At 36.4% G+C, this 25868-nt stretch overlaps 1 protein-coding gene and 1 long non-coding RNA gene across 6 annotated transcripts in view; one reads left to right on the forward strand and one right to left on the reverse strand.

Moving 5' to 3' along the window:
* Positions 1–12446, forward strand: part of PLPPR4 (phospholipid phosphatase related 4) — a 42236-nt gene extending 29790 nt beyond the window's left edge. The window contains exons 3-7 of one of the 2 annotated variants that reach the window (XM_025935017.2): positions 524–653; positions 2719–2914; positions 4530–4587; positions 5355–5528; positions 8558–12446. In XM_025935017.2, coding sequence (XP_025790802.1) covers positions 524–653; positions 2719–2914; positions 4530–4587; positions 5355–5528; positions 8558–9883 — 1884 coding nt within the window. In that variant the 3' untranslated portion in view covers positions 9884–12446. Of the gene's footprint in view, positions 1–523; positions 654–1069; positions 2012–2718; positions 2915–4529; positions 4588–5354; positions 5529–8557 lie in introns of those variants that run through there. The other variant, XM_086717653.1, reaches the window with a different exon arrangement.
* LOC147578196 (uncharacterized) overlaps positions 1–25868 on the reverse strand; it is a 270306-nt gene that overhangs the window by 40943 nt on the left and 203495 nt on the right. For 3 of the 4 annotated variants that reach the window (XR_015254915.1, XR_015254916.1, XR_015254917.1), the window contains exons 4-5: positions 11072–11118; positions 6904–7188 (exon numbers count right to left, since the gene is read on the reverse strand). This is a non-coding gene — a long non-coding RNA (uncharacterized LOC147578196). Of the gene's footprint in view, positions 1–6903; positions 7189–8466; positions 8605–11071; positions 11119–25868 lie in introns of those variants that run through there. The other variant, XR_015254918.1, reaches the window with a different exon arrangement.

Raw genomic sequence — 25868 nt, forward strand, 5'->3', positions numbered from 1 at the left:
AACCCTGTGCATACTTTCCAGGGATTGAACCTTCTGCTCAATCCCAAATTGGTTTATTGAAATAATATGCCAGTAAAATTTCCTAATCCTAACTTTGGTACTTATTTTGTTCCTCATCATCCCCACCGGTCATCTTGTTTTTGTGCTTTTAGCAATGAAATGCCAAGACTCAAAGGGTTAGGGCAGGATCAGTCATCATGCAATTAATCAATTAGGTATCGTCCCTGGGTGTCATTGAGCAAAAAAGCCAAAGACTGAGTGCTCCAACTGCATGAAAATGCCAGGATGCTACCACAGCCTTGACTGGTACATAGGCACCCAGAAGATCCAACCAGAGCTCTTTACAGTGCCCTGATTGCTTCTTCTCACTGCTCCCTCAACTACTCAGGAGAACTTGCTCACATCTCTAAAGCTTTTAAGAAAACTACATCTTTACCTTGTTGAACTGATGATGTGTTTAGAGATAAGGTAGAATTCCTTTGTACCCACTGAGTCCATTCCGAACACTGCCCTGTCTTTACAGATTATGGTAGGGGAAGGAATTCTCTACTGTTGCCTGTCCAAAAGAAGAAATGGGGTTGGACTGGAGCCCAACATTAATGCTGGAGGCTGCAACTTCAACTCCTTCCTTAGAAGAGCCGTCAGATTTGTTGGTGAGTGTGGGGAACCACAAAGAAAGGAATTTTTTTTCAAATAGAAATGTTATATTTAATTACAGATATTAAGTCTTTAAAGCTATAATTTAGATGTATAATTTCGGGTCCATGATGAGTTTTACATTATATGAAAAAACTGTTAAAACACTAAGATTTGGGCTTTGTATCTGTAATGGGTTATTTACAGTTATAGTGCTTGTTCTGAGAGCTAACATGCCATACATTTCAGTATATTTTTGTCTTAGCTGTGGCTGAAGCATAAATTTACCTTAAAATGGTTTTTCTGGATCTGTGTTCGTTTTTTAAGGTGGAGAATAAATGTCAGCAGGCCATTATGAATAGATAACTCTTCAGAAATTAGTTTAGCCACATCAGTGATTCCATTTCAATTCTCCTGGAGTGTTTTCATCCAGAAGTTACTGCACATGGAAATGTCACCATAGAGAGAGCTGAATCATGGCTATTTATCCTTGGTTATATCCTCTAACTTTGCCTCTTATTTTTTATAAGGCCTATAGAAAATCAACATCTGAATCTAACCAGTATCTAAACCTTCATCTCTTCTGATTAGCATGAGACTATCCTAATGTTTGAGTCACAGGCCTTTTTGTTCTCCAATAGGTCAGTAAAAAATTTACCTGTAACCTCTCAGCTCAAAGGAATAGGTCATTTCATTTAATAGCTAGAAGATAATGAAGTACAACCTTCTTCCCCACTAGAAGAAAAGTCCAGTCTAAGTCATGCCCTAGATTTGCTCCACTAAGCAAGGCACTTGGAGATGGTAAGACAAAAAAAGGCCCTTTAGCAGGGTCACAAACTGAGGCAAGGACAGAAATCTTAAGGACACATAGCTGATCTGAGAAAAATAAATTTTTGTAATGTAACAAAATTCTGTGGACAAGGGGGCATATGACCTCTGTGAAAAGCCTCATGCCTTTGAGGATGGTCCATCCTTCCTTAGAGAACAGTGCCCAGAGTCAGCAACCTCATCCTCCATGGGTCGGGAGATTCTTATTCTCCTAAGGCAGACATGGATGGGCTTCCCCACTGAAGCGAACTCCTCTCTAAGACCTTGCATACTTCTGGGAATTAGAATGCAGAAATTAAGGTTGTGTCATGAACCCTAGTCGAGAGGGTGGAGAAGGAATTGGGAGAGTAGTTGCTAGATGGGGATAAGCAGAAAAGGAAAGTGGAAAACAAGGTAACGTGCAGGCCAGTGACCGTGGTCTGGAGGAGTCTACTGATGAATTGCCCAGCTGCCTCTTGCAATGATTTCTATGAGAAAATCACGAATAAGAATCCAGGATGTCAATTCAGAGTGAATCCAGGGTGTCAAGACCATGTAGAGGAAGCAGGTGAGTGAGCAGAACTAGACTCCCAGGCAAGGGACCTGCATCAGAATTTGTGAGTTTGTGGTTTGAGACTGGCCACAGGACACAAAAGAAAGATAGGATTTGGGTGGGGAGATACAAGAACATCATTTCTGAATTCCAAACACGCAGGAAGGCTCCCACAGCCCCGGACCCAAGATATGACTGTTTCTGCGACAGGACCCACCTGCCCTCTTCTCTGTTTTAATTAGCATTCCTGATATGTCTACAGCTTGTAGGGAGTTGGAACCAGTTCTATAGGGTTTAGGAACTACTGGAGAGAGCGAGCCCTGAAAGCTCAAACATGTGAAGCAATTTTAAACCATTTTGAATTCTGCTTCATCCCCTGTATTTAATCCTTCTCAAATCACACAGTTGGCCACCTTAATATGTCCTGGGGGTCTTACAAGACACCAATGGCAATGATATTGAGAATAGGTCCTGCTTAACCCAAATGACAAAAATACCTCAGATGACTAACTTGGAGATCCTAATTGCCCTTATTTTAGCAGCAAGTATCTGGTTTAAAGGTTTAGGAATTTTCTATACTGTTTTCTCCAAATTAACTCAGAGAAAATAATCACAACAGATTTGAAGGTTGCCACACTAATGTGTGATAAACATGGCTGATGATGGCACAATATCAGCATTAGGCACTAACTTGGTAACAATTTCTTTCCCTCTGCTTGTAGGCGTTCATGTGTTTGGACTGTGCTCTACAGCTCTCATTACAGATATCATACAGCTCTCCACAGGCTATCAGGCGCCATACTTTCTAACCGTGTGCAAGCCAAACTACACCTCCCTGAATGTGTCTTGCAAAGAAAATTCCTACATTGTGGAAGATATTTGCTCAGGATCTGACCTTACAGTGATCAACAGTGGCAGGTTAGAAATTGAGACTTAAAAACTTTCCATGTCAGTGTTTTCATTGTTCATTAATAGTGTGGGGTATCATTTTAGGCCCACATTTTTCAGTCATAATGACTTTGGTTTTATTTATTTTTTTCAATTCAGTGATTTCTTTAGTGGTTATACCATAGAAAACCCATTGGTGGCTCTTTCCAAATCCTCCGTCTGTCTCCAAATTTCAGCCTCACATTGCTGCCACTAATATTCATATCACCAAATTCTACTCACATTTTGTGATCTACCCTTTACTCATTATGGCTTTAGGTTATCACAGTTGGTTTATTTGAGGATATTATAGTTAGTCATGATTTACAGTTAATACGTGTCCTGTATTGACTTATGTGGTAGGCTAAATATCTATATTTACATCTCCCTTATATGTTCTAGTTTTTAAAAACTATGTGAATTTTCTGTTTGGTAGAGTTTTATACATACATCTTCTTTGAATAAACCCAAAAGATCACTGTAGCTCCTAACCTTGCATTTTAGAAAATAAAAGACAGGAAACCTCAAGAAAATACCAATGCATTAAGGTTTTTTTTTTCAGTGAATAAAGTAAAAATTAAGCTTTTTGGCAAGAGATAATGTTTCGGAAGTTCAAAAGAAATAAATTGCAGAAGGACAAAGGGCAATGAACGATTTTGCTCTAAGAATTTCATGTCATTTAGTGAGTTCCTAAGATCAATTTAAGAGTCAAAAATAAGCTAGTAAGTACTCTTGAAGAACACAGCCTGATATTATGTAATTATATACATTCAAGTTCTCATGGCCCATTCAATAATTTTGAAGCTGCTTTTAAGACCTGTGTCTTCTTCTATTCTTTCTCAATCCTTTTTTACATATCTTGTCTGTATTAAATGGTAATCCTTTTTATTGGGTACCAAATAATTAGGAGGATTTTAATATAACTGAATTTTATCTTTAATTTTTTTTATCCATTAAAATAAATCTCTATTTTTTTCTTCACCTGTCCTTTTCAGTGTCTCTCATATCCTGTGTTCCTCCTCTCTCACCTTGCTTCTTTAACTAGATTCTCAGCAATTCTTGAGATGATAATTATTTTAAAGGCAAAATGCAGGGAAACGTTTTGTTAAGATTGGACTTCTTGTGTTTTCTAGAGTATAAAAAAATACACTTAGATTCACTGCTGTGAGAAAATAATTTTACCTTTTAAAGTTTTATGTAAATTAAACCATATATTTAGGAGCATAGAAAAAGTTTAAAAGCTTTAAAGTCCTAGGTTTTATGGACCTTTACTTTAAACTGACATAATTCTAATACCAAAGAACAAATATAATGTTTTCCAATCCATTTCAACTCTCGACCATCATTTCAGTGGTGTAACAAAGTGATCATCTCCAAAGCTGGCACTTGATATTGAAAAGTGTATTACTACTATTCTTTCATTCTAATGGTGATTAGCAGTGTTTATCACTCAGATCTTTCTCCAGAAAACTAAACAGAATTTAAAGTTATCACTTATTGCCTTGAGGCTTTTAAGTTGAATGTTTTAACCACCCAGTGTTCTCAAGATGATTGTTAGCAATGGATCTGAGATAGAAGACATAATTTGACTGTCTTCCTTTGGCAGAAAATCATTCCCTTCTCAACATGCGACCCTCGCTGCCTTTGCTGCTGTGTACGTTTCGGTAAGTCACTGGCTCTTTTTCATCAATCTGTGTCCTAGAGAAAATTAGAGAAATGAGTGCGGTGTCCAAGTGACTAATTAGATTATATAGCCATGTAATAAAAGAACAGTAAACTTTAGTACAGCAGTCCTGCAACACAATTGCATCGAGAGCAGAAACTGGGTGATACTGGAAACAATATTACAGTAAAAGAACTTTTCTACACAGTCATAATATTTATTCATCCCAGTATTCCTTCAATGTAATATTGTACCTCATGGCAGGGTACCGTGAGCTACATGAATGTTATAAATCTGAAACTGAAAGAACTGTGTTAAGCACAACACACACACACACACACACACACACACACACACACGCTTTACTTTCAGCATTTATGTAACAGTTCAAAGTCAGTGTAAATTTGATAAATGATATGCAATGAATCATCATCATATCTGATTAATACAATAATCCATCAGGTCTTATGTGAGAAAAGTAGACTGAAATTATGTGACAAGTAACGTGGAAACTAAACAATTATCTGGCTAATTTTATGGCTTCAATTTATTTTTCAAAGTTTCATGTAAGTCTGTTTTTTACTAGATGAATTTGCTATGTATTTCCTTTTTTTCAGGTATAGAACGTAACCATTACAGGGCAAATGGAACAGTAAAATTGATGTTAAGTGTACCAGTTAGGCTTTGAGTTTAAGTTTTTATTTGATTACAATTTAATAGTAAAATGACCTTTCTAACATACTTAACACATCTCTTTCATTTTTTAAGATGTACTTCAATTCCACATTAACGGATTCCTCTAAGCTTCTGAAACCTCTCTTGGTCTTCACGTTTATCATCTGTGGGATCATCTGTGGGCTAACACGGATAACTCAGTATAAGAACCACCCAGTTGATGTCTATTGTGGCTTTTTAATAGGAGGAGGAATTGCTCTGTACTTGGTAAATAATTTATTATTCTTACTTGATTAACCACAGTTTAAATGGAAAACTTGCACTGAACATTTTGTACTGTAATAATTTACTTGCAATATAGTTTATATTCGTGAGAAAATGTTTGGGTGCCTCTCCATTCTAAGCCAAAACACACATCCTACTTTCAGCAAAATCATTTTTTTAACTTTTCCCATGGACTAGAAACTCCACTTTTAGGATTATTGCATTTTATCCTCATCCACACACACCCCGAAAAGAATCAAGGATTACTTTTGCTAGTATAATTTTATAGATGAGGAAAGTAAATATTAGTGAAAGTAAGGTTCATGACAGTGAAGGTTTAGTAGAAGTTTATATAATTTGCCCAACAACACAAATGTAGCATCTGGATATATAGGCACCAACTAATACTGGATTTTTTAGCAGTATTCTATTTTCAAGCCTAATCTTCTTTCAAAGGAAATATTCTCAGCATAAGGAAGCTGAGATTATCCATTTCATGCATTAATTCTTTCACTCATTCATTTTACATTTATTCAGTATATGATCTGTGCTAGGTACTATACTGAGCATCAGAACAGTGAGAATATATAGTCTTAAGAAGTCTTCAGTGTAAAGACTAATAAAAATACAGATGGTTACAATATGTTAAATGATATAATAGGGTGTGAACAAAATGCTTTGGAATAGCAGACTGAAGAAGGAAGTTAGGGAAGCCTTCAGAGACATGATGTGGTTTTTAAGAAATAAGAAATTTTTTTCTTAGGGTAAGAAAAGGAGGAAGGACTTTCAAGCAGAAGAAACTACACAGGCAAAAAGATGGACGCATGAAAAAGCAAGTATAAATGGAAGGTGAGGGAACAGGAAGTATGAGAGATAATGGCCAGTTTCCAGCTTGGAAGACTGGGCAGATGGTGACTTCTGGTCTAGCAGACCAGTTAAACAATGGAGGGAGCAGGTTGGTCAAAGCAGCTCAATTTAAGGATCCACAGGCAGTTGAAGAGTTGGGTCTGGAGCTCAAAAGAGCAATTGATAGTGGAGAAATAGACTTGGAAGTCATGGATATTATTGGAGGAAGCACCATTATAGTTATAGGGGTATTTAAAATTGTTAGGTAATAAGAATAAAAGCCAAGAGACACCAACATGCAAGCAGCACAGAGAGGAAGAGGCAATAACCAAGGAAACTGAGAGAGGCTGGTAAAGAAATGAAAATCATCTATAGCAGCAGTTCAATCATGTGATCTTGGTGCACTGTGGAAGGTGTTACAAGAAAATGATTACAAAAAAATAGTAAAAGTGCTGAGGCAAGCAGTGATTAATTTTCATTTTTATAAACTAGCATGGTCAGGATTGTTACTTCAAATCTCATGCTTACTCACATGCTTTCTTCTGTGGCAGAGAATATGATCCAGGTAAAGATAGTATTCCAGGAATTGGGCATAAGCTTGGGTTTCTCATGCGAATGTTGATTGGTGATGTGTGTTACAGAATAAGAAGACTGAGAACTGCATCCCCGTAGTTCAAGAATTGCCTTCACACATGTGTGATTTCATGGTGTCCTGGAATTAGCATGGGCTCCATAGTCTGAAGAATTTGGGCTTGAATCTCCAACATCCTTGACATTTGGCCAAGTTACATAGTCTCTAAGAAGCTTGTTTCTTCACCTATGAAATGAGAATAATAGCTACTTACTTCATGGTATAACAAGGATGAAGCAACTATATTTATTAAGCACAATGCTAGGCACTGAATGTTGAACAATATGGGCAGAGGTTATTTGCAGTCTAGTGGATGATTTTCCTAAACTGACAACAGTTATTACAATTATTAATACAACATTAGGTAGGCCTGCTCATCCTGGGAAATCTGGCAGCGAGAGCATAGATAGATATTATTTAGAAGAAAATTTCAACCGGGAATTAAAGTGGTTGGATAGGCAGAAGCTTGACTTTATTTAATTTCTGTTTGCATTCTATGCCCTGAGGTTGCATATTCATCAATTCTAAGCCAATGCTGTTTTAAATTGTTAAGCATTCTATAAAATGTTGATTCCATGGGATTCTTTTGGCTTGATTTGAAATGGTAGACAGTGGCTACCATTCATGGAAATTAATACCCAAATAGGTATCTGTTCCTTGCTCATATCTCCAAACTAAGCATCTTAGAAATTGAAAATCCATCAGGGATTTGGTCTTCTACATGTAAAAAGTAAAAATTCTGAATCTGAATTTTTACTTTATCCAAATTTGTATCCCCTAAATCTAAAATAACAAAAAATTGGTAGGTTAAGTATGAAAGCAAGATTAAATAAAATTTAGCTCAAATTTAGTGTCCTAGCACTAAATTGACCAAATATACACTTCCAAACTTGAGACCAAGTTAAAAAAAAGAATGTGGGTGCCCCAAACTAGTGACAATTTCTGCCCTGTCTTCTGAGAATTCTGCACAATACTGAACACACAGGGCTGTGCTCGATCTGAGTCATAACAACATTTGTATCTGACCTCACTGCAAAACCTGATGACATGTTTTATGAATGATTTGGTGTTTCATATTTTTCACACCTCTCCTGCTTTCCATCATAAGGTGTGATTAAAAAGGAAGGTAAAATAGATCAGTTAAGCTATCCAAGGTGTCGCTCAACAAGAGGTTCCTAAATCCAGAAAAATGAAATGCTTTGAAAAGCAGAAGAATGTCTTATTTCTCTCATTGTCTGTCTTTTTGTTTTCTCTCAAAACATACAGAGGATAGATAAGATTCACAAAAACATCCAGTGGGATGGAGAAAGGAGAGGAAATCCAACTAATAAAAAATAACGGGCTCCTTATTTCTGAACAGTTAGTTCAGCGATTTATGATATAACTTACAAACTACTTCCTGAGTAATTGTACTTTTGGTTTTTTGTTATTTGTATTAGTCAGTGGTGTATAGACAGCATATACCTTATTTATATGCATCAGTGGGTCCTCTAAGACAAACTCTTAGTAACCATGTCTTCTAGTGCATGATGTTCTTGTTTCTTTCCAATACCAGGGCCTGTATGCTGTGGGAAATTTTCTGCCTAGTGAAGAGAGTATGTTTCAGCACAGAGAAGCCCTCAGGTCTCTGACAGACCTCAACCAAGACCCCAGCAGAGTATTATCTGCTAAAAATGGCAGCAGCAGTGATGGAATTGCTCACACAGAAGGCATCCTCAACCGAAATCACAGAGATGCCAGCTCACTGACAAACCTCAAAAGGGCAAACGCTGATGTAGAAATCATCACTCCACGGAGTCCCATGGGGAAGGAGAACATGGTTACCTTTAGCAATACCCTACCTAGAGCCAACACCCCATCCGTAGAAGACCCTGTCAGACGAAATGCCACCATTCATGCCTCTATGGATTCTGCTCGATCAAAGCAGCTTCTCACCCAGTGGAAGAATAAGAATGAAAGCCGTAAGTTGTCCCTGCAAGTTATAGAGACTGAGCCTGGACAGTCACCACCCAGATCCATAGAAATGAGGTCAAGCTCAGAGCCCTCCAGAGTAGGGGTGAATGGAGACCACCATCCTCCCAGCAATCAGTACCTCAAGATCCAGCCTGGCACTGTCCCCGGATGTAACAATAGCATGCCTGGAGGACCAAGAGTGTCCATCCAGTCCCGCCCTGGGTCCTCGCAGTTAGTGCACATCCCCGAGGAGACGCAGGAAAACATAAGCACCTCTCCCAAAAGCAGCTCTGCTCGGGCCAAGTGGTTGAAAGCTGCAGAGAAGACCGTGGCCTGTAATAGAAGCAACAGCCAGCCCCGAATAATGCAAGTAATAGCAATGTCCAAGCAGCAGGGTGTCCTGCAAAGCAGCCCCAAGAACACCGAAGGCAGCACTGTCTCCTGCACTGGCTCCATCCGCTACAAAACCTTGACAGACCACGAACCCAGTGGGATCGTAAGAGTTGAGGCTCACCCGGAGAACAACAGGCCCATCATACAGATCCCATCTACCGAAGGCGAAGGTAGCGGCTCCTGGAAATGGAAAGCCCCTGAAAAGGGCAGCCTTCGCCAAACTTACGAGCTCAACGATCTCAACAGGGACTCAGAAAGCTGTGAGTCCCTGAAAGACAGTTTTGGCTCTGGAGATCGCAAGAGAAGCAACATAGATAACAATGAGCATCACCACCATGGAATCACCACTATCCGTGTCACCCCAGTAGAGGGCAGCGAAATTGGTTCAGAGACGCTGTCTGTTTCTTCTTCCCGCGACTCTACCCTGCGGAGAAAGGGCAACATCATCTTAATCCCTGAAAGAAGTAACAGCCCGGAAAACACTAGAAATATCTTCTACAAGGGAACCTCCCCAACACGGGCTTATAAGGATTGAGTGATGGGATTCAATCCCTTGAGCGAACCCCCCAGAAGACCATGTCTTGATTCTCCCTCTGTGCTCTGTTTTCAGTGGATTGGGAAGCCTTCTCATCAAACTGGGTCATCTTACCATCAGCCCGGAGCTCAATGACTCTTGAGAACTACTACATGCAAAGCTTGTAGATTTCACATCAAGGGGAGGGAAAAGCACAATGCAAGAACCTAATTAATATGATAAGGTGAAGAATCTTAAGACCTATCTTCAAACTCAAAAGGTTTGCAGAAGGCAGTATCAGAAGAAAGTGGTTTCCTTCAGTGTATACTATTTTACTTCCTGAATGTGCCAACTTTAGGGATTTTTCTTTATAATTAGCTGTGGGAATCCAGAACACGGTTCCCTACAGCAGAGGCCATGCAGTATTATATATTCATTTTGCAGAATCTGCGCCTACAGCCCAGTAAGGGTGGTGCTGATTATTATAGTACACATACCATGTAAACTCTCAAATTCTATTTAGCTGTGAAATAGTGGCGTGCAATTCCTTGTCAAAGAAATGCTACTGTATTAAGAAGATGCTGGCTGCTTTGTGTTAGAATAGGACACCCCGCAGCTTCTCTGTAGTGGCTCTGTCACAGTCAAAAAATGAAAAAGTTTTGTGCATTTCCTCAAAATTATGCTTTCTTCAACAACAAAAAATGTGTAGGAATATTTTCAGTGAAAGGGAATAACTAGTACTTTTCTACATAGTTTTTTTTTCTTGCTGCTTACTTTTTATTTAAGTGTAGGTACTACTAATGATTCTGTTTTTTAGTGAGTAAATTTGCATAACTTAAAAAATACATTGTTTTAGAGTTTTTCAAAATTGTTGTGATCATATTTTGCATTTTATGGCTCCTCCCTTATTTATTAATTATTTTTTTGATGTCATAGATATGTTTTTCTATTTTTAAAGCAAGAATAACAGTTGACATTCCTTGAGCAAAATATACTGCTGTGAATTTATAAACAAGAAATCTGAACCAACACTTGACATTGTGGGTTACATTGCCAGCAATGTTGGTTGAGTCTACCCTTAGACATCTCCAACCAGCTGGCTTAGGTTGCTATCTTAATCAGTAATCCAAAAACTCTGTTTTGTTCCCGATTAGTAATTTTTTGTATTCTAATAACCAGTAAATCAGAGCAACAGTAGTTAGGTTTTACCTTCTTCCCTAAGATATTTTTGTCAATTGGACATCAACAGGAAGAATCTGGGGAAAAAAATGCAAATTGATAAGTGAAAGTATCTCACAATATAAATTAAGAATGTATTTCTTCAAAATATCTAAATAGACACAGTTTTTGTGCTTAATATGCAAACAACAATTTTGCTACCTATCCTGAATAAAGCCTTCAGCCTAAATCAAAGGAAACAAATATTATCAATAAGAAGATAAAACCAAAACATTTGGAGGTGTTTTCCAACTTAAAAATTTAACTGTGGAGAAATATTTGGTTCTTGGAATTTAGTATCAAACCTTTTTTACACCATTTCTTAAGAATTCTAATATACACTTGATGATTGCCAAGGGATAAAAGGTAACAACAAAGCTGGTTGATCTGATCTGTTTTCAGTGAGAACAGAAGGAAGGGGTTGTTAAGAGATAAAGACTATCACATCATTATCAACTTCTACAGGAAAAGGGCAAAGCTTTCTAGAGTTAACCAACCTCCTAAGAGCATTAGGGATTTAGCTGAAACCAGCAGAATTGAAAACTCTGGCAATAAAATATGATTCAACTATATCCCTTCTGGCAATTTCCTTCTCAGAGAGGGGAGTGGGAGTAAAATGTTGCCTTCCCCACTTCTCACCACCGCCACCATCATGGCACTCCTACTGGCTTTTGCCATTTCATAGAGAGGAAGGTGGACTGGTTTTAGTACTCTGAAGAAAAAATAATAAAGCTGCAGCATTTCAGGTGCAGTATGATATTTCCTAATCTTTCCTATTTCTTAACAAAAGATTTTAAAGTACTTCTCTAGTCATTGAAGGTTTTTTTTTCTTTACATAAATATTGATATATTCTTTTTCTACTCAAAGTGCCAAAGGCTACAGTTTTTAATGACTGAACAAATTGTACCACATTGTTAAGGAAATATAATGATAGTCGCTAGAACTCAGACCTCTGCATGTATATTTGATAATACATCTTTTGTAAAAAAAAATTACAAAAATATTTGTTTACATTCCACTGGTACCTTAATTTAAAATAAATGAGACTAACAGGTGGTATCTCTTCTTAGTGTTCTATTTATCTGATTTGCTAATGAGAGCACTTCTTCCTTTGTTAGGCTGTGCTTTACTGATAAAACCAAGTATTGAATAAAGAGAGTAATTATCTTTTTAAAGTAAATAAAATTATGAAAATATATATAATATATATAAAGTATTGTGTTTAATAAAATGTTATGCAATGTTTTCCAAACTGATAAAGTTTGTAAAGTGCTATAATGTATTTTGTTAAGTACAGATTAAAGCTATTGTGTGAGTATATTGTGCTAACATCATAGAAATAAAGATTAGATTTCTTCATCAAAATTGGAACATTTTGATTTTTTACTTCAGAGTATGAATGGATAATAACTTGGCTTATAGGAAAACATCTGAAGAAATAAGAATGAATCAGAACTGATTATATTCATAACTGTTTAGAAGAAAGAGAGTTGACTAACAAAAGTTGGTCAAACTATGCCATAATTTTCCCTCATCATTTGGAATTTTTATTTTATGCTTATTAAAGGAGCTCTTTTAGATTTACTTAGGCATAGATATTTTACATATCAATGTTATAAAGCATGAAAACAAAAATACGTCAGGGCCAATTGCTCGGAATCAATTTTTGACTAAGAGTAGTTGATGTGCCTCTTTTCTTCCATATTATTACCTCCCGTGCCAGATTTTCTCTAGAAGAATGCTCTACTATTAATTCCAGGATTGTTTTTCCAAGCTATTAGCATCTGTTTTATGAGTTTTACTGCTGATACTTTATATGTTTCACTAGAAGGTATTAACAAAAGTTTTTAGGCCACAATAGGACTCATGCTTTAGTCAAATGATCTTGAAGTGGCCCACTTACTGAAGTGAAGTTACAGTTGTTCAGTAATGCCTACAAGTTCATGCATAAACAAGCAACTACATCATGATTTCCACCTGGCAAACAACCATGGTAAGACACTATTCATTATAGAAAACACACTGATTTTAGAGATGATCATATGAATTACAATGTGCATCTTATAATAGTTGAAATGCAATGTTAATATTCTCTAGGTCTTGATTTTTTACCTCTAATATGGGGATGTTCAGCTCTATTATCCCTTCTAAAAGATATCCTAAAGTCTTTTCTAAATTTCTATGGATTATTATTAAGTATTTTATCTAGAGCAAAAACTAATGACAAAAGAATAGGAAATAACTTGCTGGTTTAACATGACTAACTAATGAGAATTGTCATCTTTAATCATAAAGCTAAAATAAGCAATACAATGGGGTTGCTAAGAGTCTACATCAACATTTCATAATATGTTAACAATATATAATATGTCAAAATAGGTGATTTGTACCCCTGATCCTAGTACCTTTCTCATCAGGTATCAGGTGAGTGCATTCTGGATTATATACATAAGAAGCTATCAATAGGGGGTATATCATTTCTGTCTTTTACAGATACTTACTTGATATCTATGGGTCATTCCATGTTACAGTTCAAAGGAAATATAAAAAATACATGCATGGTTCAGATAGTAATTTAATTATAAGGAAATGAAAAGGAATTAAAATGGTTTACTCTAAAAGGAAAATATAACCTGGAAAATGGATAATAGTCTATTTCTGACTGTACATTTCATTTCCTCTGTTTATTAAATGTGTCTCCTGACTTTAATCTGTAAAAAGCTTCTAAAATGTTCTCAGATCAAATGCTCCAGTTGGAAGAAAATATAGTTTTCAGTAACAGTATGATATTTCAGATAAGATCCAGTTACAGGAAATCCCCAGTGACCATGCTTTCTAATTGCAAAAGAATATCTAAATAAGTCCCTTGATCTAGAAATGACTTTTATTTCACTGTCCATACAGTTGTTAGTCAATGAAAGCTCTTAATTGTGTGTGATTGTGTGCTGTAGTCCATGATAATGAGGGAGAACTGAGTAAAATTCCATTTAACGAATTTGTTGAATGCCCATTTTATCTCCTTTACTCCCCCTACCTTAAGATTCTCAGCCATTGACTTTGAGAAAACCCTATCTAAACTTTAATGTTAGCTTTACAAAATAGTACAATTGACAAATGGGAAATGAATTTGAAAAAGACAAAGTATGAGAATTGTATTCCCATAAAATCTCCTTTTTCCCTTAATCACTTCAGGACATTTTGCACCCAGGTACTGCCTTTTAGGAAGAAAGCTAGATATTTATTTTCTGTACTAGGAACTCTCTCTCCCCCCTTCCCTCCATGTTGTGGTTTATACCTTCTAGCTTGAGATGCCCCTCTGAGAAAAGATGCTCCATCTTTGAGTAGTAGGAAAATCTAATTCACTCCACTCTCAGCTCAATCTTTCCCAATCTGCATCTAAAGTTAATAATGGCAGATATTTCCACAGATACTTCTGGAAGTATAAAAAGTCTTTTAAAAAATTAACTCAAAATGGGTCAAAGACTTAAGTGTAAATGTAAAACTGTAAAACTTTTAGCAAAAAATATAGGAGAAAATCTTCAGGACCTAGGACTAGGACCAGGCTACCAGTCCTTGGTTAGGTATGTGGCTTGCAAATATCTCTTTCAGCCTATAGTTTATCTTTTCATCCTCTTAATAGGATCTTTCAAGGACCAAATGTTTCACATTTTAATGAGGTCCAATGTATCCTCTCCCTTTATGGGCCATGTTTTTAGAGTCAAATCTAGGATATATAATAAATCCTCAGAACTCAACAAATAATAATAAACACAGTAAAAATTAAACAACAGTAAAATAACAACAGTAAATATTAAAGACCAAAAGAGTAAAACCATAAGATAAAAAAAAATGAACAAAGGTACGAAGAGAGGGGCTCCTGAGTGGCTGTCGGTTAAGCGTCAAACTCTTGATTTAGGCTCAGGTCATGATCTCACAGTTCGTGAATTTGAGCCCCATGTGAGGCTTTGTGCTTACAGCATGCAGCCTGCTTAGGATTCTCTCTCTCCCTCTCTCTTTGCCCCTCCACCACTCTCTCATTCTCTCTCAAAGATAAATAAATAAACTTTAACAAAAAAGATATGAAGAGACATTTTACCACAGTGGATATAGAGATAACAAATAAGTAATGAATAGGTGATCAACATCATTAGTCATTTAGGAAATAGAAATTAAAACTGCAATGAGATATTACTATACACATATAAGAATGACTAAAATAAAAAATGGTAAGAATACCAAATGCTGGCGAGAATGTGGAAGAATTGGATCACTTATCCATTGGTAGTGCAAATGTAAAATGGTATAACCACTCTGGAAACAATTTGTCAATTTCTTTTAAAAAAAAACAAAACTTTTTTTGTATACATTTATACGACCCAGGAACTACACTCTTGGGCATTTTCCCACAGAAATGAAAACTTATGTCCACATGCACACACAAAATGGTACCTACATATTCATCTTCATTTTATTACTAATAGCCCAAAACTGGAAACAACTCTGATGTTTTACCATGGGTAAATGGTTAAACAAATCATGGACTACTACTCAGCAATAAAACTAAACGAACTATTGACAGCACACTACTTGAATAAATCTCCAGGGAATTATGCTGAGTGAAAAAGCCACTACCAAAAGCTTGCACACTGTACCATTCCACCTCACAAGACAATACAGAGTTGAGTAGCCCATATATGGAGACATGGTTTTGCCATCTGTAACACACAACTTCCATAGTGTCTCCATTTGCCATAATTCCCAGCAGGGGTGGGGTGGGATGGAGGAATTAAAAGATAAGCAGCTTTGAGAAGAAGACATAGAAGTTTCATATGTCATGTGTAATCTAACCAAATGGTGCAAATTAGATCTCCTTGGCGGGAGGAGAGGCGGGGGATATAGTCTCTAGCTGAGAGGCCCCGGCCCAGCTAAAAATTTGTGTCTTCTCTAATTAGACGAAAAAGGATGAGAATGGCTCCTGGGGGCTAAGGATCAGTTCTGTCATACCAGCTTCAAGACCCTTCACAATAGGACCTATAGAGCCTTATATATCACTGCTTCTCCATACAAACCTATCTGCTGCATGAGGCCTGGCTTCCTCATTTGTGTGTGTGTGGGGGGGGGGGGTGGGGGTGGAGGGGTGGGCACCTGAGTGTGAGTGTGTGTGTGTGTGTGTGTGTGTGTGTGTGTGGTTTATTTTTAACTCTCTGGAAAGTCTTTGTGCCCCGTTTTAAAGTCCCCTTCGTCAGGGCTAGTATCCAAAATCTATAAAGAGCTCACCAAACTCCACACCCAAAAAACAAATAATCCAGTGAAGAAATGGGCAGAAAACATGAATAGACACTTCTCTACAGAAGACATCCAGATGGCCAACAGGCACATGAAAAGATGCTCAACATCGCTCCTCATCAGGGAAATACAAATCAAAACCACACTCAGATATCACCTCACGCCAGTCAGAGTGGCCAAAATGAACAAATCAGGAGACTATAGATGCTGGAGAGGATGTAGAGAAACGGGAACCCTCTTGCACTTTTGGTGGGAATGCAAATTTGTGCAGCCACTCTGGAAAACAGTGTGGAGGTTCCTCAAAAAATTAAAAATAGACCTACCCTATGACCCAGCAGTAGCACTGCTAGGAATTTACCCAAGGGATACAGGAGTACTGATGCATAGGGGCACTTGTACCCCAATGTTTATAGCAGCACTTTCAACAATAGCCAAATTGTGGAAAAAGCCTAAATGTCCATCAACTGATGAATGGATAAAGAAATTGTGGTTTATATACACAATGGAGTACAACGTGGCAGTGAGAAAGAATGAAACATGGCCCTTTGTAGCAACGTGGATGGAACTGGAGAGTGTGATGCTAAGTGAAATAAGCCATACAGAGAAAGACAGATACCATATGTTTTCACTCTTATGTGCATCCTGAGAAACTTAACAGAAACCCATGGGGGAGGGGAAGGAAAAAAGAAAGAAAAAAAAAAAGAGGTTAGAGTGGAAGAGAGCCAAAGCATAAGAGACTGTTAAAAACTGAGAACAAACTGAGGGTTGATGGGGGGTGGGAGGGAGGGGAGGGTAGGTGATGAGTATTGAGGAGGGCACCTTTTGGGATGAGCACTGGGTGTTGTATGGAAACTAATTTGACAATAAATTTCATATAATAGATAGATAGATAGATAGATAGATAGATAGATAGATAGATAGATAGACAGATAGATAAAATCCCCTTTGTCCTTCAAGGCTAAATGTCAATATTCCTTTATTTTCAATTTTTCCTTTATTCTAATTTAGGGCTGGAAGGGACTTGACATATCACTCATCCTTCTAGGTATAATAACTGTGGTTACTATGTTTCACACATGAGAAATGTAGAATGCACGAGAAAGACTTTACTCAAAATCACACAAGTTGTAGATGTAAGGATGCTGAGGGCAGAGAAGAATACCTCCTGCTCATTTTTTATTCCCTAATCTTTAGCACATCACCTACCATATAGGTTGGACACTCAGTAAACATTTGAAATGAATGAATGAATGAATGAAATATTTATACTTATAAATGCTTGTTATGCATGAGCAATGTATTCATTAATCATACAGTTTGTATTATTAATCAATTTGACTGATGAGGCATTGAATACTTACTACACATTAAATTGTAAGCTTTTATAAGCAGCTCTTAGCACAACAGGTGCTTGATAAATATAAGGTTCATTGAATGAGTACAGTATGTTCCATTTACTATAAGTGAAAAATTATGAAAATAAGTAAATAACAGAATTCATCATGTGAAGGAAAGTATGAGAGGATTTGGAAGAGAAAGAAATGGTTGTCCATTTGATTGTGCCCCGAAATCTTACAGTTCTCAGAAATTGCCTCCAAGACTCTGAAGCCAAATATATGTTATTTATATTTTTCTCCTTTTTCTTATTTGAAGCATCTTTTTCAAATGTTGACATTGTATAAGCCAGATCTTTTGAAACAAACTGTCTCCTCACAATAGATATGATTTTGCAACAGTTGTTTGTTCAAATGTTTCCCACCTCCACAGAAATCTCAGTGCAGGAAAGTGCCAATAAGGAACACTTACTTCTTCCATCATTTAGAAAGAAAGCAAGAAAGCAAGAAAGAAAGAAAGGAAGAAAACAAAGAAAGGAAAGAAAGAAAGAAAAAGAAAGAAAGCCCACTTTATAATCAGCATTCTAAATTATTTTTCAAATTCAAAATCAGACATTAGAGTCCAGGGACTTTAGTAATTTCTTTATTTCATGCATATCCACTGGTCTCTTATTCCCACCTAATCCGCCACTTAGGGTATCACAATTATTTCCAGAATTATGGAGTAATGAGTCTTTGGGATCAGGCTGACAAGTGTTCAGATTCTAGCTCCAACTACTGTGTGCCCCAGTTTTCTTGCCTGTATAATAAGCATAATAGTTTAAGGTTGTTATGGAGATGAATAAATAAATATAGGCAAATCATTTGAAACACTGTATGGCAGTATATATGTATTGGTTCCTATTCTTGGGAAATGTTGTATGACTTCCTTATCTCTATTCTTCACTCCTCTCTAGAAATCTAGAACTAAATACACAACTGCCTGTTTGATTGATATCTATCCTTAAATATCTATAATTATCTCAAATTTAACATTTTCAAAATACATTTCCAGGTTTCTATTCCCGGATGTATTTTTCCATCTTAGTAAACCATTGACCCCACTACAGTTGCATCTCTACCTCAATGGCATTATCCATGACCTCTAAGAATGTCTAGTGACCTTAATTACTCCAAATAAAGTCATCTCTAATATTATTGGTACACCAAAATAATTCCTTTATTTATTCAGTTGGCAAATATTTGTCAATTACATTCAACATGTCTATCTTCCAGAAACAGATTTTAGAAATGCAGAGCACTTGAGTGCAATCCCGGCTGGATCACTCACCAATTCTGTGACCTTGAGCAACATCCCTACCCTTCCTGAAAAGCTGGGCAGGTTGCTAACTCAGATCCTATCTTGAGTTTTCCACCCACCAGCTGCTTCTCAGCATGTTGTACTGATATCTGCTTCTTCTAGTCTCACAGTGGCCCACCACTGACTTCTCTGCTTGTCACCATCAAGAACTATTCGGCATGGTAGTTTAATAGGATGCTGTTCCTTTCACATGGATTTAATGAGGAGGAAGATGAAGAAAAGTCAAAAGTTCTTGTTACTGTCCCTTTCTTTTGTTCTCCATACTACCACATATATGCATCTATATAGATGTATTCAAGTAACCACAGGAGATGATAAACATAGGAGGTGAAAACATTAAAACTTTGTGCTAAAAATTAATTTCCTGCAATTAAACAAAAAAGCTATCAAGCATGAAAAGACATGGAATAAACTTAAATGCATATTACTAAGTGAAAGAAGTCAGTCTGAAAGGTTTCACTGTATAATTCCAATTATATGACATTCTGGAAAAGGCAAAACTATGGAGAGAGTACAAAGATCAGTGGGCAACCATTTTATAATATATTTCCGTAGATTTTCAGTACTTCTTTTTACCATTGATCATTCATCTTCCAGATCAAGAGAGAAAAATACTAACAAAAATGTAGTAGAGATCTCTCTGCTAAGATCTTAAAGTGTGTCCTTCCAATTAACTTTCCAATCCAAATGCAGTTATTGAAATAAGACATATTATTAAAGGGTGCTTTTATTCTCTTGCCTCTCTAATTAATCCTTCCTCCCCTGTCATTTTTTTTTTTTTGCTTTGCTTATATTAGTCAGTGTATATTACCAAATGTCTTGAATCTTCCAGTCTTAAATTTAAATTTTTACCTGTGTCCAAAATATATACTGTTACTGATGAAATTTTGTTTGAAAGTAGTCAAACTTTTCTCTTTTTTTAAATGTGTGTTTATTTGAGAGAGAGACAGACAGAGAGAGAGAGAAAGAGAGAGAGAATGAGAGGGGGAGGGGCAGAGAGAAAGGGAGAGAGAATCCCAAGCAGGTTCAGTGCTGTCAGCTCAGAGCCAGACGTGGGGCTTTATCTCCCAAACCCTGTGATCTTGAGACCATGACCTGAGCCAAAATCAAGAGTCAGATGCTTAACTGACTGAGCCACCCAGACGCCCCAAAAGTAGTCAAGCTCCTCTTGATCAATTTTTTAAAAATACATGTGCTTGAGTTAAAGGGCTTTAAATAATTTCATATAAAACAATGATAATTTCATAAGAAATGAAATGTGGTCCATACTTTAACAATTACACCTTTTAGTAAATACCTCAGGTGATGATTATTCTCACTAACATTTTGGAAACCATTTGGAAACCATTGCAATAGACCATACTCACCAAGTGGACAGGAACTGTGTTTTACTCACCATTGTATTTCTAGTGCTTACTACAGGGCCTTGGCATTGAAAAAAACTATCTATCTACATAATTTTATTAAATCCTCCCAACTTACTAGATATTACTATTTCAATTTGAAAAATGACAGGCAAAAACTCCAAGAAGTTCAAGGACTTTGTCAAGCTCACTAACTAGCTCTTGACAGACCTGATTTTAATATCCAGGGTTCCTGGATTGCAGCGGTATCTTTGATGGTGAGCCACACAAAAGAAATTGGAATTTTCCCCCCTTCATGGAGAATTATCAGGCTCAAAAATGTGCACTCATTCAGCTTGGAGGAGGCATCCAGATTTGGAGGGAGGTGGAACAATGCGTTAAATTCACCAAAATTCCATCATGGGAATTTAGCCTGGAAAACTCTTTATCAGCAGCAAAAAAAAATACTGATTTTTTTCAATAATACATTTGATTAGAAGCCTTGTTCTAATATGAGTTCACTTTATCTTTTAAGATAAATGTAAATCAAATTACTAATTCTGTTTTTTTTTATTATTTTTTAAGAAACACTATAGTTTATTTAGAAACTTTAGATATATCTTGGAGAAAAAAATAAGAGCCTCTCCCAAAATCCATGACCAGCTAGGTCATGACTACTATCTCTAAACTGAGCTTTTAATGTATTCTAAAATTTTTATTAATCAATAGACACCAGGAGCGGGGCAGGAGCCTACATACTCATTTTGTCCCCAAACTAAAAGGTTCCCAGTAAGCAACCATCCTCCTTCAGCTCTGTTAACCCTGCTCTGTCCACTTCACACATGGCTTGCAAGACCTTGGAGCATCATGATTAAGTGGCCTCATTACCAAGTCGGAGAAATTCTTTCAGTTCCTGTGTTCTAGGTTGTTAGGCATATATAATGGGTGACATGTGGGTTCATGTACACTGACTATAAGAGAGAACATACACCTGTATGTTAGTCAAAGCTTCCAAGTAGTGGCTATATGAATATTTCATGTTTCCTCCTGGCCAATGCTTCTGTAACCTGTTTTTAAGTGAAACAAAGAGAGAGAGAAGAGTACAGGAGAGGTAAGTTTCCATAGGAACAAGTGTCACAACAGAAAAACCTGTTAGAGCTAGAGCTTTGCCTCCAGCTCAACTGAACTCACACCACCAGTGTGTTATGAGCAGCACAATTCCCTAATTTAATTGCATTCTCCAAAGCCATCTCTAAAATCCTTCCATAAGCAATAAGTATTTACAACTTTCCTTTTCATTAGGCATTTTGCTTTATTTTTTACAAACTGGACTTTTGAATGTCTTTAGCCATGAAGTGAAATAAACTCACCAAAGTCTGAATCCTGTCCTATGTCCATATTGACAAGTTCTTAGGGAATAAACCCAGAACGCAGCCTTACCAGTAAGAGAACAACCACTAAAAATACTCCCCCATATCATAATATACAACATTGCATTATTATATTTAACATAAAATACGTAAAATAAGTGTTATAAACATGGACTCTCTGGCCTCTGAAATAGAAATGTTTTAAATCAGAAAATTAGCTATATTTTTTGTTTGGATTGGTATTGTTTGAACATAAGAGGAAAAGCCAGCTAAAGCATGAATATCCTAGGAGAAAATTAAGGCAATACAAAATAATTACTTTTTCTTAAATACTAGTTGTAGTAAATATAACTGTTAAAACACACTGGCTCCTTGACAGAAGGCATTAAGAATAAAAAATAATAATAATAAAGTAATAAGTAACTTATAAAACTTTTCTAAATTTACAAGATGAATTAATATGAAATAATTCAACTTAGAAGAAAAATTGGTAATTTACAAATTACTTCTCATGATCAATATAAGAAAGCAGTATTATTCTGCACTATATTTTAAGGAATCAAAGGAAAAATTCCATTTTATAAAGTCCATAATTATCATGTAAACTCTAAGACTTCTGTTTATAGCTTTTGAAAAGGGGTTTAAGTATTAAAATAGCAACAACAGATAAGTTCTAGAAATCTATTATCTTTGAATTGTTATTTCTTCTCTCTCCACATACACTTTGTCATAGAACTCTGTGTTCTGTCACTTCTTGTCCTTTACCCATGACCTCACTCTAACACTTCTTTGGCCCCCAAAGCTCTAGGTGCCCACCCTGCAAGCTTCCAGTGCTCCAATGCAGAATCACTCTTCCTTTTTGTATTTACCTGTCCACATTCCCATTCCTAATGGGCAAGTTTCTCAGAGGTTTGCCAGAAAGGTCTGATTAAATTATTTTGCAATATGATGTAAGTGACTGATGGAAATGTCACTGTGTTGTACTTCCCAGAGTGATATGCATTCAAAAGGGAAATTGATAATCCCCCAAAATTAATTTGTTGATTCAAATCCTTTGGAAATGAGAAGAAACATTTTTTAATTTAAGTAAACAAATGAATACTCAAAGGAAGAATGAATCTATAATGTTAGAACATCAGCAGTAACACAGCTGTAGACACCAATAGTCTCTTAATTTGCATAGTTTTTAAAACATTTTTTAAGGTTATTTATTTATTTTGAGAGAGACAGAGACAGTGTGACTGGTGGAGGGGGAGAGAGAAAGGGGAAGAGAGAGAGAATCTCAAGCAGACTCCACACTGTCAGTGCAGAGCCTGATGTGGAGCTGAAACTCACAAAACATGAAATCATGACCTGAGCTGAAGCCAAGAGTCCGATGCTTAACTAACTGAGCCACCCAGGCACCCCTTAATTTGCATAGTTTTGACAACTAACTCCTTCACATACAACTATTAGCTCTGCAATAAAATTTTGGAAACTTAGAAGCTACCTGATTTATTCTTCACCACCCTGTCCCACAATTCTGAATTTGCAGCACCAGTTACCTTTAAAATGGAAATAAGGATGAGGTTAAAAACAAGAGGCTGTTTAAGTCACAAGAGCCTTCAGATTTTCTTCCTCATTCTCCGTTCCCTACCTCTTCAGAAAACTGAAGATATGTCCTTGAAATGATGAGACAGAGATTTATTTGAGAGGGTAAGAGGTCTGTCCCTTGGAAACATATACCAGAATGGGGCAGAAATCCATATTAAAACTTTCAAGTTCAGTGCGAGTGTATCAGTCACATACTGAATTTTGAAAACCCAATCTTTTTGCTCATTGGGATCTCAGAATGATGACAGGTAGGCTACTAATCTCAGGTCAATGGTAGAAAACTTCATTTCAGAGAATTTGACTGGCTCAAGAAGAAAAGAACTAAAGATACTGCTATTAGCCCAACTGGATTAACCAGCCCAGAGATCAATGAATCAGGAAGATATAATAGTCCTAAACGTAAATGCACCTATTAACAGAACTTCAAAATATGTAAAGCCAAAATTAACAGGACTGAAAGGAGAAATTAAATCCACAATCATAGGTGGTTATTTTAACATTATTTTCTTTGTAGTTGATAGAACAGGCAGAAAAAAGTATTAAAAACATGGACATTTTGATAAACACTATCAAAACTTGACCTGATATTTATACTTTACACACAACTGAAGAGTATACATTTTTCTTAAGTGCACTGGGAAACACTCCCTATGCAGATGATATGGTGTGCCATAAAACAAGTCTCAGTAAGTTTAAAAGGATTTGAAATCATATGCTTTGATACCTTAAGTGCATTTAATTAAAAAAATCAATAAGATATCCAGAAAATCTCCAAATAGTTGGAATTTAATCAGCTTATTTCTGAATAACTGATGGAGTAAGGAAGAAATCACAAGGGAAATTAGAAAATATATTAAATGATAACTAAAACACAACATACCAAAACTATCAGGATATAGCCAAAGTAGTGCTGATGCAGTACTTAGAAGGAAATTTATAGTTTTAAATGTTCATATATATATATATATATATATATATATATATATATATATATATATGGCAAAGCCAATGATCTAAAACAAGGGACTGGGCTAGACACCAGAAATTCAATGGTAACTAAAACACTGTCCATCTCCTGATGGTGGATACGGCCTAGTGCAATGGTTGCCCTATATTAGCATGAAAAATCACCACCAGGAGTATTTACTAAAATGTAGAATCATTAGAATGTAGACCCAATTACAGTTTCCCTTATGAAGCAATCACTGTTTCAATATGTCCTTCACAATGAGGATTTCCATGTCACTAACAAACATATGAAGAAATCCAATTTCATTACATATTAGGAGAGTGTTAATTGGAAACAATGAGAATTCACTACACACCCAACAGAATTACTAAATGAAAAGGACAGAAAATGCCAAATGCTGCAAGGATGTGGAACAACCAGAACTCTCACATACTGTTCGTGAGAATTTAAATCGGTAAAACTACTTCGGACAACCGTTTGGCAGTAATGGCTAAAGCTGAATGTGTATAAACTCCATGACTCATCCAAATTTCTTTCCTTAGTATATACCCAACAAAAATGCTTACATATGTTGACCAAAAGCCATGTACAATCATATTCAGAGCAGCGCTATTTGTAAATAAAAACTAATAAACACTACCTAAATGTCTGTCAAGGTAGAACAGATTTTTAAAATGGGGACATAGCCACATAATTAGACACTACATAACAAAAAATAGGAAAAACTACAAATATATGCCAAATTTGGATGAATATCTTTAAGGAAACACGGAATAAAAGGAACAGCATCGATAAAATAGTATATACAGAATGATTCTATTCATATAAATTTCAAAAACAGACAGAACTATTGCATGGGGGTTGAAGTCAGAATCATGTTTAGCTGTGGGGGATGGGGAGTGGGGGTGACTGGTAAGAGACATGAAGCTAACTTTTGGAATGCTGGCAATGTTCTACTCTTTGATTCGTGTGTGCTGCTGACATTTGAAGGTTCATATGGTAAAAACTCACTGGGTTGTAGACATAGAATTTGTTCACAGAAAGTTCCTGTTTGTTTTAATTAAAAGTTCAAATACAAATAGAAGAAATATTTCCCATGGTTTTTAGTTTGATTCATGAAAGTCATCACCAAAGTATCTTCACTATCAGGATTTCTTAGGCCTACAATTGCCAGCCACAGTTCTTTTTCTCCTTACATTTAGTTAAAATGGCTTGGACTCTTCATTCACACTTACTATGTACTCTTTGTGTGTTCAAATGAATGGGATATCATTAACATTTTCAGAGTCAAATAATAAGTTTAATGTTTCGTTAAGGGGATAATTTTTGAGGTTAATAATTGACCATGTAATCCCCGTGTATTCCTATGTAATCCTTTTTGAATCAGGCTAGTGAGGCTTACAACTCCCTGAGAGTGGTGGTAGCTACTTGAGCTATGTCCTTTTGGGAATGGAAAGCATTGCTTTCCGAAGCTGAACAAATCTATATTGAATCATAATCCTCCTACTCTGGACCATTGGAGATATCTGGT

The sequence above is a fragment of the Puma concolor genome, chromosome C1 (assembly GCF_028749965.1).
Source record: "Puma concolor isolate L17-30 chromosome C1, mPumCon1.1.hap2, whole genome shotgun sequence".
Classification (NCBI taxonomy): domain Eukaryota; kingdom Metazoa; phylum Chordata; class Mammalia; order Carnivora; family Felidae; genus Puma; species Puma concolor.